Source organism: Gekko japonicus, unplaced genomic scaffold (assembly GCF_001447785.1).
Source record: "Gekko japonicus isolate JY-2015 unplaced genomic scaffold, Gekko_japonicus_V1.1 scaffold1575, whole genome shotgun sequence".
NCBI lineage: Eukaryota > Metazoa > Chordata > Lepidosauria > Squamata > Gekkonidae > Gekko > Gekko japonicus.
The window spans coordinates 21,489-35,547 of NW_015166467.1; the positions used below are offsets into that span (position 1 = coordinate 21,489).

Here is a 14,059-nt window from a genome sequence, read left to right on the forward strand (position 1 = left end):
GAACAAACAAAAAGCTGTAGTTGTGGGAGACCCAGGCAATCCTATGAGACCTAATGGAGGTTTAAAAGACAACTGACTTAAAATATGACGACTCTGCTCCAGATACAAGGTGCTCACATGACTTTTGATGTAACCCTAAGGGACGATAAACTACTCAGAAAAACAGAAGTTCCCTACAAGCTAAAAACATCAGCGTAAATCTTGCACTGATGATATCATCATCATCATCATCATCATCATCATCATCATCATCATCTCAGGTTAAATGAGTGATATTTTGTCTTCCTTGCTTTATTGCTTTACATGTGCCTTGTCTGCTGCTCACAGCCTGAACAGACACTATTTTGCCCATAATAAAACTACAGCTAGCATCTGTAGTTAAGAGAAATGTGTTATTGAGGAAATTTAATTAATCCACTTATACCCCACCATTTCTCCCCGATGGGGACCCAAAGCAGTTTGCATCATTCTCTTGTTGTGCACTTTATCCTCACAACAACCCTGTGTGGTAGGTTAGGCTGAGAAAATGTGACTGGCCCAAAGTCATCCAGAGAGCTTCCATGGCATGAGTGGTGATTCGAACCTGGGTCTTCCAGATACTAGCTCAACACTCTTAACCCTTCCAAGGTAAAAAAAAAAAAGACTACACTACTTTGACACTGGGGTCAAAGTGACCCCAAATGACAGCAAATGCAATGGAAACCTGATAGCTCTCTCAAACATGGCATTAGCTACTATAAAAAAGATCAGGCCTCAGGATTAACCTCTTTCAGGAATGCAGGAAAAAGAAGAGTAAAATTTGGAATTGGGGTAAAAAATACCTCTCCTTGAAAACATCAAAAACCCACAGAAAAGTAAATGGGGTCAAATTGACCCCAGCGTTTTTTAAAGCATAAAATACAGTTGGGAATCTGTAAAACTGTCTATTTTAAAAAAAATTAATCATTTTTAACTGTTAATATAATAATAGTGCAATGTGGAACAACAGATAACAAAAAAGCGAGTTAACAGGTGACACAGGCAGAATGTTTTTGAATAGGTAAATATAGTACAGTTAGAACTTTTACAAATGAGCGCTTTTCTCTCTTGAGAAGAGCCTCCTTGCATGCATTGCATAGCAAAGCTTATAATGTAGGATGTTATAAGCAGACAAAATGTGCACACTGTGCACATTTTCTTTGGGTCTTGCAGGGAAACAATCAGCTCAGTGGAAAGGTGGCTAGGGGTCATCTAGAGTTCCAGGCTGAGCAGCTCCTTCAAGTTAGAAAAAAATGTGTATTGGTTCAGTGGATGCCTGCAGACATGCATGGGTACGTCTTGCAGGGGGAGAGAATGACTCCATTTCCGAAATTGCAATGCAGTTCAATTTGAACTTTTCTAGGTAAAGGTAAAGGTTCCCTTGCTTGAAAGCCAGTCGAGTCCGACTCTAGGGTTGCGGTGCTCATCTCCTTTTCAAAGCCGAAGAGCCAGCGCTGTCCGAAGACGTTTCCGTGGTCATGCGGACGGCATGACTAAACACCAAGGCGCACGGAACGCTGTTACCTTCCCACCAAAGTGGTACCTATTTATCTACTTGCAATTTCTTGTTTTCGAACTGCTAGGTTGGCAGGAGCTGGAACTAGAGGCAGGAGCTCACTCTGTCATGCGGCAACTCGGATCTCGAAATGCTGAACTACTGACCTTCCACAGCCTGCAGTTCAGCGTCTTAACCACTTAAGCCACCGCAGCTCCTGAGTTTTTCTACATGAGCACAAACTCAGGGCTTTTACCTGCTTCTACTTATATACACAACAATTCAGGATGTAAACACTGGTTTCCCTGGGGGTCATTTCAACCCCCAGTTCCAAAAGTGTTGTAAAGCAAATGTCTGTAAGGTATAAATTATGAGAGAAATTTTAATTTTCACTGTTTTCTTCACCTTCCTATAAAATGGAGATAGGTGTTGGTCCATCTATTTAAACACGGGAACAATGCTAGATTCCCCCCCCCATTTTTGTTGAGGTCCCTAGAACCCCAATTATGATTATGTATAGTACTTTTGCTTTCAAGCCAAGTCTAATGGGGCCCAGAATGACCCCATTTACCCTTCAATGAAAACTCAAACTTAAAAAAGATAGGCAGTGGGGAGAGAAGAGAGGGACTTCAGGGCACTGCAGTTCATTGGGGAGAAAGCATAACAGGGGTTTGGTGTCTGCAGAAAGCTTTTAATGGGCAAACCATTTTTACCCCATGACTTCTGGAGTCAAAAAGAACACCGATTCCTTGAAAGGCTTAACCACTACTGGTTCTCAAACACTCAAATCCCCATTTTATATGTCACATTTGTCACAACTTTATCTAGTGCTGTCTATAAGGAACTCAAAATAGCTTCTATGGGGTCAGAATGTTTTATCTTCTTTTCTTTTAGGTAAGATAAATGATAAAAGAGGGCAAATGTCCAAAATTATCAAGTGATCTGAAATCTGAATCAAGGCATTCCACAGTCAAACCCAACAGTTTAGCTATCCTGTAAAGTAGTTTAGACTGAGAGTGAATGACTTGTACACTCAGTGAGTCTCACAGCTAAATAAGCATTTAAACTCCAGTCTCTCTGATCCCAGCCTGACACTCTAATATCCACACCAGTCTGGTTTTAATGAAGATATGCATATAATAATAACTATATATGCATATAGTAAATACTATAGAAAAACAGATAGAAAAAGCACATACCACAACTCCAAATTGTTCTGGCTCACAAAGATCATCATATTCATTCTTCAACTCGGCTAAGGCACTGAGCTCCTTCTGTTCAGGGAGGTTCTTAACCAGATTCTAGTATAAGGAATGTAAAAAAAGGAATATTTTCATATGAATTTAGCAATTTAAGTCTTAATAAGAAAAGGTCCATATGAATACAATACTATTTTAGTTAAAACTATTATTTTTAAAAGTGTGTGTGTGTGTGTGTGTGTATAGCCAAGTTGCCCCCTCGGTGCGGATATCTAAATCCACACATATGTTTAACTTGGGGGGCAAAGTCCCCAGGTGTGCAGAAAAATCTAAAAAGTTTAAAAAACTGTACGGGGGATAGTTAAATCTCTCCAGAAGTAAAAGAGCATTCCCTGCTCTGGGAACTCCGTGGTAGGCCCAGTGGCTGGGAGCCGCTCAGGCTGCATGCCGGTGCCCGGGGGGGGGGGGGGGGCGCAGGAAGGGGCGGGAGAAGGCTTGGCGGGCTGGCGGTTTTGAGCTGCTCAAGCCTCACCGCCACCACCGTAGGGAGGGGGAAAGAAAAGGCTTAGCGGGCCAAGCTCAGCCCTCGCCGTGGGTGCCGGGGGGAGAGAGAGAAGGCTTGGCAGGCCGGTGGCTGTGAGCCACTCAGGCCTCGCTGCCACTGCCGCCGGGGGGAGAGGGGGGAAAGAGAAGGCTTGGCAGGCCAAGCTTAGGCCTCGCTGCTGGTGCTGAGGGGGGGGAGGGAGAAGGCTTGGTGGGCCTGGCGGCTGGGAGCAGTACAGGCCTTGCTGTTGGTGCCAGGGGCAGGGGAGAAGGCTCACCTGCGGCTGCTTCCTCCTCCTCCACGTGGAGGAATATCGCAGGTCCCCTTTCTTGTATGTATGTGTGTGTGTAAAAGAAGAGAAGAAGAGATTGGATTTATACCCCACCTTTCACTACCCGAAGGAGTTGCAGAGCAGCTTACAATCCCTTTCCCTTCCCCTCCCCACAACAGACATCCTGTGAGGTAGGTGGGGCTGAGAGAACTCTTTCAAGAACTGCCCTTGAGAGAACAGCTCTGAAACAACTTATGACTGACCCAAGGTCAAACCCAGATTAGAGTCTGCGCTCTTAATCACTACACCAAACTCTGTGTGCGCGTGTGTTTGTCTCTGTGTGTGTGTAAATACAGAAATGCAGGTAAATACAAAAACAAAAGATATACAAGCAACTATCAGAACAATATCAGAACAAAGTGTAATGGTTAAATGCATTTAAACATATATATTCAGCTTTTGATGCTAAAACTCAAGAACAGTTTGCCAACTTAATAAGAATGTAAGCTTGCACTGTTTGGCAAATTGCTAAATATCTAGATGAAAGATGACAAACTCTGATGAACTGTGTCCTAATATTTAAATTTTCAACAGATTCTGATTTTTCACTATCAACATTTTGGCTACTAAAAGGACTCTATTTAAATATTCTTTCTTGACACGTTCTTGAATAAGACTTGAAACTTAAAGACTCTCAAAATTGCCTAAAGCTATTATTTTAACATATGATTTATTTCCATGACAACATTGTTCCAGAATTTTTCTACCAGCTGGCATTGCCACCACATATGGAATAAATCTGCAGAGACAAGACCATGTTTTCATCATTTGCATTCTATAGCACTTTGTGGTGGAACGGGCCCACTCTGGGCTGCAGGCCCTCTTCCAACCTGCCCTCCAAGGTTTTCCCAACGCCTCGAGAGGTTTTTCTTTCTTTCTCAGGTAACCATTGCCACCACCTGACCTTTGTAAAGAACTGCCCACTGGGAGGGTCAGGGCTCTAAGCTTCCCCTCCAAGTTCTGAGGCCTTGCCTCTGTGTCTCCTGCTGAGGCATTCCCCAGTCTGCTTCCGTATGAAACTTCTGGAGGGAAATTCCATTAGATTGCAGACTAGTTCTTAAAACTGCAGACAAGAGGGCAAACAACTGCTGCAGCCCTTCGATTAAAAAGCAACCGTCATTACAGCATATCAATGATGGTTGTCCATAGGTCTAATTTGAATATATTCCGTACATGCACCCATTAACACAATACATTCACAGCATAGAAGGTAGTTCAGTTCAATATTTTTGCATAAAATCACATTTCAAGTGGCACCTTGCTGATCCTGTTGTAGATGGAAAAGTCAAAGAAACTGTTTGTGACAGCACTGAAGCACACTTTGTATTCAATCTTTCATGCCTCTTAGCTCTAATTTTATGGTATGTCAGCACTGTGATGTTAAAAAAACCGCCTGTTAAACAGAACTGAGACATTTAACTACTTTCCACATTTCTGCAATTATTCAACAGCATTCCACAAACTTTATTTTCTTTAAATGTTAATTGCACACTTAAAGGTTAGTTAAGTGACGATATCGAACCATGTTGCCCTTTCTTGCATGCCAAAACATAACCTTTCTCCCCCCGCCCCCCGAAAACATCTCATTAAGTCACTCAAGTCTCGGCCACATTTGGGTTCACGGTTATGAAGCCCATTACACTGTACACAGACTGGACCCCTGTCAAATTTTATTATATACGCCATAGACTAGTGCAATATACTGCCAACTGTCTGCCTGCTCCCCCTTTTTATCGTAGTTGGGTTTGTTCCTGAGAAATAACGGTAGATAAAAAAGTAGTCATACTTTTTAATTCTATGAATGTTCTTAGCAATATGTTATTCTAGGGAAAGGGTCATAATAAAAATGGGAACAACTATGGCAAATTCCAACTGAAGAACAGACCATAAATAACATTCATTTTTTGGTTAAGGCTACTGCCAGGAGCTGACACTTGGCCACCCGAGCCACAGATGGCCAGGATTCTGACTCACCCACATGAGGACGGCTGGGAGATGGAGGCAGCTGGGACCAGGGAAGAGTGCTCTAACCCAGCCAAGAACAAGGCCAAAGCCCAGACAGCGGTGGGGAGGGGCATGGCCAAAACGCAAGGCCAAGCCTGGATTTGAAGGAGGTCAGGATGGGAGACAGTAAGAAGCAGGCCTCAGCAGCAAGGGGAAGAATGAGGGAATCAGGCAACAAAGGGAAGCTTCCTTTTATAGCCTCCTGGGTAGAGCAGGTGGAAGGGGACTGGATTCCAGGCCAGGTGGGGGTGGGACCTGGGAACCCCACACCCGGCCAAAGAGGAAGGGACTGAACTCCAAGATGGAGAGAGAGAAGACCAGGATGAGCCAGTCCAGGGAAGGAAGAAGAGGACCAGGGTTCCAGAACCCCCTCTCCTTCCCCATTCTGAGGATCCAGTAAAGGTCTCTTCCTCACCCCACTTTCACCTGAAGGCAGAAATCCCCCCCCCTCCCGGGGACAGGGAAATCTCACAATTCTACTGTGCAACAAAGTGTTCTAAAAATTGCATCGTGCTATCAACATACATAAGAATGCATTACACATGTATCATCTTCAGCAGTAATGCAAAATCACATATGTGCACAGACTCTTGCTCAAGAGATGAAGGTGCACAACTGTACTAAAAAAAAGAAAAACTTTTTATGCTTACCTATCACACATTGGAACAAACTGTTTCTACAAGCTCCGCAGTTTTACCAAATGAGGAATTTCTCAGACTAGACAAGATCTCAGGGTCCCAAACCTCAGTGAGGAGAGTCTCACTTTCATACTACTAAGAATGATGCTGTAGCAATTCAACAATCTCTAAGGCAATTTAAAAAACAACAACAAACCTTTTCTGAGGGAGTTCTACAAGCACTACCCTCTTCTCTTAAATATGTTCATGGAAAATGAGGTCAATTAATGGGATAAGTCCTTGCTGAAAACGGTTTTCTTATACTCAATTTGGTGTAGTGGTTAAGTTTGTAGACTCTAATCTGGGAGAACCAGGCTTGATTCCCCACTCCTCCACTTGCAGCTGCTGGATGACCTTGGGCAAGCCATATTCTGTCAGAGCTATTCTTGAAAGAACAGTTCTCGAAAGAGCTCTCTCAGCCCCACCTACCTCACAGGGTGTCTGTTGTGGGGAGGAGAAGGGAAAGAAGTTTGCAAGCCGCTCTGAGACTTCAAGTGAAGGGTGGGGTATAAATCCAATCTCCTCCTCCTCTTCTTCTTGTAAGCATAGACCAAGAGAGGCTTCAATTTGGCATACAGAAAAGATTTGTATATAAAAATGGCAGCAATCCAACTTATACTTATTTGTTTTAAAGTTCTGTTTAAATCAATGGCTGGACTGCTGCCAATATTTATTGTCATGATTTTATGGTGGAAAACTGCAATTTGTAAGGAAATCCAAGATAAACCATGAAGGAGGGTACATGATCACAATTCTCATCATAAGTGAGAAAGCGAGCAAAAGAAAAGATACGAAAGGCAACAAAGGATAACAGATATGCAACTCAGTGGGATACTACAGAAATATCTATTTACTGTTGATACCATTATTTCTATTCTCTTGCAGTAAGAAGAAAACTAAGTTTGCTAATTTGGAATTAAGGTGAAATCTGTCTTTCTCTGTGATGAAGACTTCTATAGAACTGCATTTATAGAAAAAACAGTGACTAACTGTTGAGTTCTAATAATAATTAACCAATGGATAATATATTGGGGGGGGGGGCTTGTTTAACATTTTGTCCACACGCAGATTAAAGAGAGGGAGATTACAGAAGTGTGCTGTTACGGCTTGTGATAAGGAGGCATCAGAGGTCCCAAGCAAGATGCCATGTGTGGATCTCCTTTCCTTGCCCATATTGTAGTTATATGTTTTTGTTGTTGTTGTTTTTTCCCCCCAAGGTAGGCGGTTTAAAATAAATCACTATTCCAAAAAATGCTGACTTGCTGGTGATGGAGAAATGATACCGTGCACTAGAAAAGGTCGACATACTGATATGGCCTACAGAAGAGATCTTCAGGCTTTCTAAACCTAGGTGTCATAAGCCAGTCTGTGCTGAATGATGGCTCAGATTTCTCAGATGAAGAGCTACCTGCTAGCCCTGAGTCGGAATTGAGCAGCCGGCTGCAGCTGGCTCTGAGTCAGATGGAGAACAACAAGAGATCAGGTTACCGGCTGATCAGGAGTCATAGCCTACACCTTGTAGCTCTGAAGCAGTAAACGAGTCTTCAGCAGCCACTCCCAGACCACCTAGCTCACCCACACCTTTGCAGAGCTGACACTGTCAGAGATGCTTAAAGATGCAAGAAAGGAGAAGTGCAAGATTCATGGTCTGTCGTCAGCTGTCAACTGAAGAAATGAATTAGTAGTTTCAGGATGGCTGCCAAGGAATCGGCTGGGAGTTTAGCTTGTTAAGACTTGGCTATAAATTCAGCTGGGAGCAGCAGCAGTTTGTGGATGTAACAAGTACACTTTGCTACTGAGCCACCAACCTTGCTGCTATCAGACCTCTGAAACCTTGAACTGGACCTGACAATTGGCTTTTCTGGAACCCCTGACCTCAGACTGGACTTGGACTTGCTGCCTGGAACTCCTTGACCCTAGACAGGACTTTTGTAAACCTGCTCTCTAGAACCTGACTTTTGGACTGGACTTCGGTTACTCTCTGCAACCTTGCCTATGGCCTGCCCTGCTGGACCCCAGTCCGTGCCTCCTGGGAAAGCTACATCAGTACACTGGGACCCAACTTTTAACCCCAAGCAGCAGCACAGGACCCACTGAACTGCAAGAAATTGGCAGGAAATCACTTGACATCACAGTCATGTGCTTGCTGTACAAAAGTTATCTTCTCCACCAAGTGACCTTATCTCACCACCATGTCACTTCTCTAAACGTGCCTAATGTCCTTGTTCTTTGTGCATACACACTAGCAGGAGCACCTTCTAAAAAGCAGCAAACTGTTCTGTGACCTACCTGAGGGCTGACCTACCCATAGGTTGAAGACTAGTGGCTTACAGAGCAGACATGGGTCACCTCTGGGACTGTCATTTGGTAAATCTCCATCCTTAGCCCCAAGCCCGTGTCCTTGAGAGATGGAGCACTGCCGGGAAAGTGCCTTGCATAGTTATGCTCTACAAATTTCCCTATGTCTGTTGTCTTAACCATAGAGATTAGGAAAATGCCTAGAATGCCACCCAGAAGTAATGTCACATCTGACCCAAACTCCATCCTCCACAGGCATCAACCACAAAATCTCCCAGTACTTGCTGAAGCAGTGCTGGCAACTCTAGTCATTTCATTTACACTAGCAGATGTGGCTGTACCAATGTAGCTGATGACTGCTCTGGTTGTCAGAAACAGGTGGTGCAATTTACTTGCTCCTTTGCTTCTATTTCCTCTTGGGTCCTTCCAGTTCTTGACCCAATCAGTCAGGGACCCAAGAGGAAGCAGAAGCAAAAGAGCAAGGGAGCAAGGGAAAAGAACTGAAAGAAGTACATCAGAACACCACAGAATAGAACTGAACAGAATTCTTTTTCTAGTGAATTTGACTACTGTAAAAACGGCAAGGAACTGACTAAAGAAGGGAACCAGGTTGAGCTAACAGAAGCTGTTTTGACAGGATAGGGAACAATCTAGTTAGGTTTAGTTAGATGCATTTTCCCTTATTGTTTTCTTGAGTGCTTTTATAGATTTGTTTATATGTACACACATACACACCAGAGGGACTGGTTGGCTACTGTGTGAGACAGGATGCTGGACTAAACGAACCACTGGTCTGATCCAACAGGGCTCTTCTTATGTTCTTACATGTGTTACTGATGTTCCTTTGTTTCTAAACAAAAAAAGTTAATACGAACATGTTGTGTAAGCATCCTGTGTAAGCACCTTGTTCTCTGAAACTCTGCTTCCCACCACATCTCTAAAAGCCATCTCACTTTAGATGTGAATTGGTTGAGTCCTATAAAATACCTATAATGTTATAAAATATGTTTCTCTTAAAGTGCTCCTGTGCTGGTGTACAGACAATTTTGTGAGCTTGAAATAAAGTTCCATAAAGTCACAGAATTCTGTAACTAAGTTATGTGCAGCTATTTGAAATCATAGTTTCCACATTTACTTTAGGATTCACCATTTACTTCTTTTTATCATTTCTCCCTCTTTATAGAGCTATTCATGCAACATTTCTTACTTAAATATTACTCCTCACATTTAGCTGAAGGTCTTTAGGAAGACATTACTGAATAAAAAAGTGATGCCTATCAAGCAGATATTCAGGTTTCGTTATATCTAGGTTCAATTGATCTGGTTTGCAAAAACAAGACAGAATATTTGCAAGATCAGCAAGGGGACTCTCAACAAGAGATCATAATCATACTCTACAATAATACTGATAAAAGCAAAGTAGCATTGTTACACACATAAACAGACACTGCCTTAAAGACTTTCATTATTGTATATTTTGTCTATTTAACTGAGTTAATCTTTAATATGGCTGAGGTACAAAACACACCAAAGGTATGAATCTGAAAAATATTACCCAGTATTCCTCATCAGCCCATGGCTACACATACTGGAAATCAAACCTATATTGCATTATATTATAGGTTTGCAGCCCTAACACAGCTTTCAGAACACCTCAAGAAGAGCCAGCAAAGCTATGGAATCTTTCGTCATTATTGTTTAACTTCTGTATTTTCAGACATTTCTAAAATAAATATTAACAAACAAAAATCACCACACTGCATGCAGGTATACACACAATTGCTTTCATGTTAACTCTGGATTAAGTATTGCAAGTATGTCAATATCCTTGTATTGTTGACCTTTAGGAACTGAGCTCAGAGTAAATACAACCGTTTGTGACACGAAGCAAATACTGATGTTTGTAAGCCGCCCTGAGCCCGTTCGCGAGATGTTTGTAAACTAGGCAACATTTGCTTATATTCAGCATCCATTTGTTTTTTGTTTGTTTTTTTAAAAAACCCTGTTAAGATAGAAAACCAACTGCTTGGTACCCTTCAACTAAAAAAAAAAAGTTTAATTCAAAACTAATCTGTAGTTTTCATGAGACAGTAAACCTGTGTCAGAGGGCAGCAGTGAGATGGGCATTATTAAATGTTTTTGCATATGAACACATTCCCCCTTACAGAGAAACCAAGCATATGACGGAGAGTACCTGGCCTAGCCTAGGTACTTGGCGAGGAGATGCGGTTCAGTGCTAGAGCATCTGCTTGGCATGCAGAAATTCCAGATTAAGTCCCCGGCATTTTCGTTAGATCAGTCAGCAGGTAATGTGAAAGACCTCCACCTGAGACTCTGGCGAGCTGGGCCAGTCTGCGTAGACAACACTGACCTTGGTGGACCAATGGTCTGATTCAATATAAGGCAGCTTCATGTGTTCATGCTTTCCCCCAGAATGCTTGCTTCTGAATGCAGAAGCATTCTATCACGTGAGCCCCATACCTACAATCTGGAGTGACACAGCCCAGACATAGGTTTACTACCTTAAAGAGAACTACACTTAAACCTCTCTTAATCCACTAGGATTTGCTTCTTTCATAAGCATACTTGGAACTTGCAACCTTAAATGCACAATGTTGACCTAAATTAGAGGACAATAATTCCTCATAAATAAACAATGCTAAAGGCTATGTTAGCTCACTTTAGATATTTTTAGCTCAATACTCCTGAATTATGTTAACACAAACTTCTGCTATGAAAGGAATGGGAACAAAAATATCATGATTTTGCATTTGAATTCATTATACAGTTGCTTGTCATCTTCTTTTAGATTTTATTTCTCTATCTCACACACAAGTCCACAGCCACACATGGAACAACAGAATGTTGCCAGAAGAAAATTCAAGTTTCCATGATAATGGAAGTTTAGTTTTCTTTCCTCTGTCCACAGCCTTTCCATCTCCATCTTGCTGAAATTAGTCTCTACCTCATGTCCTGTCTGTGAGCAACCCGTGCCTTCTGGTGAACTCGAACAGTTATGACAGGCCCTTTGTCCATGATTTGTTAGCAGAAAGAGTTGTAGGAGCCTCATGATGAGGGGAGGCTTTGCAAACCATTTCTCTTTCTCAACTTTTATCTCCTTTTCCTTTCCTTTCATTTATTAGCTTCATTGACCAGAGGTCTTAAGCCAAACGTACAAACAGCTACTATAAAACACATTACATATAATTGCAAGATAATTTAGACCAAACATTTTTACAATAAAAACCAATAAACATATTCATAAACAATATTAATAGACAACATTTTATAAACTTCCATAAATTCCATACAATCCCATGATATTATGGAAATTAGTTTTAGGATTTTAAAATTTATATACATAAAACTACCTACAGCATTTCAAAGCTGCTTTAAAAATAGCACTATCGATAGATATTTTGCCACCAAGTGAGTTATTTCGGGGACCTCATCTGCTAGCAATATGGTTATCACCCAACAACCTTTATCTCCTTGCAGTTAACATTTCATGACTGAGGGGAACCTCCACATTCAGAGGCACTAATCCTCTGAATCCCAGAGGCAGGAGGCACCATCAGAGGAAGGCCTCGGCCTCTATGTCCTGTTGTTGGCCATCCAGAGAAACTGGCTGGCCCCTGTGTGAGACAGGATGCTGGACTAGATGGACTATTGGTCTGATCCAGCAGGGATCTTCTTGTGTTCTTCTTCTGCAGCACAATCATTGTGTGGGTGTTAAAACTATGTGCATTATAGACATACATTATGCTATAACATAGTAGAATATTACTTTGACTATGTACATGGTTATTTCTGCTCCTGCTCAACACATTATTGCTAATTATTCTGCTAAAACCCACCTATTTTCATTTTCATGCCTGCCTGAGAGATCTGTCCTTTTGTTTTAAAGATTCTGTAGAAATAAGTGTGTGCTTACATTTCTCATTCCTTTACCCTGAGTGCTGAAATCTAAACTTGTAGCTCCTACCTGCAGGAGTGAAAAGTAATGTCAAACATGGAATATAAACTCCATATATAAAAGCGGTTGCTAGTAGATTATGCTTCATTTAGTGCTTATACATCTGCTTCTAAATCTGCAGGATCAAGAATCTGCATCTGAAGCTGTCCTTGAAGCTTTCTGTGTATTCAGCAACTTTGTCTAATCTGCTTTGAACTCCAGACAGAAAGACAGACTATAAATAACATAAATAAATAAAACAATAATAAAATTAGCTTGAAATTTCCTAACCCTGTTTAGAGATAGAGAATGCTTTAAGTGCATGTGAAAAAAATGTGTGTGCAAAAAGCCGAAGTCCAGGCCAATGGATCTCTCCCCACCCCAGCTATGAAAAGGACTGTCTTGCACATCCTGATACATGTTTGAACCTTTCCGTGCAGTCAGCTTATTCCTTTGCCCCTCCCAAACTAGTTTTGTAAAATAAGAGAAGTGATCCTGAAACAGTCAGACACAATCAAAGCCAATGTGCTGGCTGAGACCAAAAAAGATGTCTGCGGGAACATCTGGTACCAAGCAAGAACTGGATGCACCTGCATTCTGGAGAGTAAGGGGGAAAGATAAAAGAGGTGAAGAAGGCCAAAAGTACCATGACATCATCATCCCTCCAAAATTCCAAGATCTGGCCTTGCACGGGCAAAACTCAATTTTCCATCCTCATCCTCAATGGGACTTTTTTTGCTTGGGCAATCCTTGCATGGAAAGAACAGGTTTGGCCAGTCCTGGGTGAATGAGATTAAGCTTAGGATGCATAAATGTTTCAATAAAGCTTTATTTCATTTAAAGGATCCTTGCCAGGGACTTCCTGCCTGTTCATTGCTGGATCAGGAACCCAAAAGCCCAGAGCCATTTTCCTAGGGTCTAATCAGCCCTGGCATAAGGAGCCTTTCCTATTCAACATGTATGCTGAAACAATCATGAGGAAGTTAGAGCTGGAAGAGTCAAAAATTGGGGTAAAGACTGGATGAAGGAATATCAACAATCTTCGATATGCTGATAATACAACCCTCCTCTCAGAAACTAAAGAAGGCCTGGAATACCTGATCAAGAAAATCAAAGAAGAATTTATCAAAGAAGTTTGGCTTCCCTAAACATCAAAAAGACCAAATTCATGACCACCGAGAAAAAGAGAAATGTCAAAATAACAATTGACAATGAAGAGATCTAATGTGTGGAAGAATTCACTTTCTTAGAATTACAGATCAACCAGAATGGTGAATGCAGTCCAAAAATAAAACATCGGATCATGCTGGGCAGCACAGCAATGATGAGCATGAATCGAATATGGAAGAGCAAGGACACCAGCCAAGGAACCAAATGCAGACTACTCTGTGCTACTGTGTTCCCCAAAGCAACCTATGGCTGCAAAAGTTGGACCATGAAGAAGCAAGACAGGAGGAAAATCAACTCATTTGAGCTGTGGTGCTGGAGAAGGCTCCAGTACATTCCTTGGACAGCAAAGGTGACAAACAAGCAAGTAC

General features: G+C 41.9%; 1 protein-coding gene across 1 annotated transcript in view; it reads right to left on the reverse strand.

Moving 5' to 3' along the window:
• DIAPH2 (diaphanous related formin 2) overlaps positions 1-14,059 on the reverse strand; it is a gene marked incomplete at its 3' end in the record, with an annotated part of 192,240 nt that overhangs the window by 18,222 nt on the left and 159,959 nt on the right. Inside the window, exon 21 of the mRNA XM_015412100.1 lies at positions 2,713-2,814. Coding sequence (XP_015267586.1) covers positions 2,713-2,814 — 102 coding nt within the window. The remainder of the gene's footprint in view (positions 1-2,712; positions 2,815-14,059) is intronic.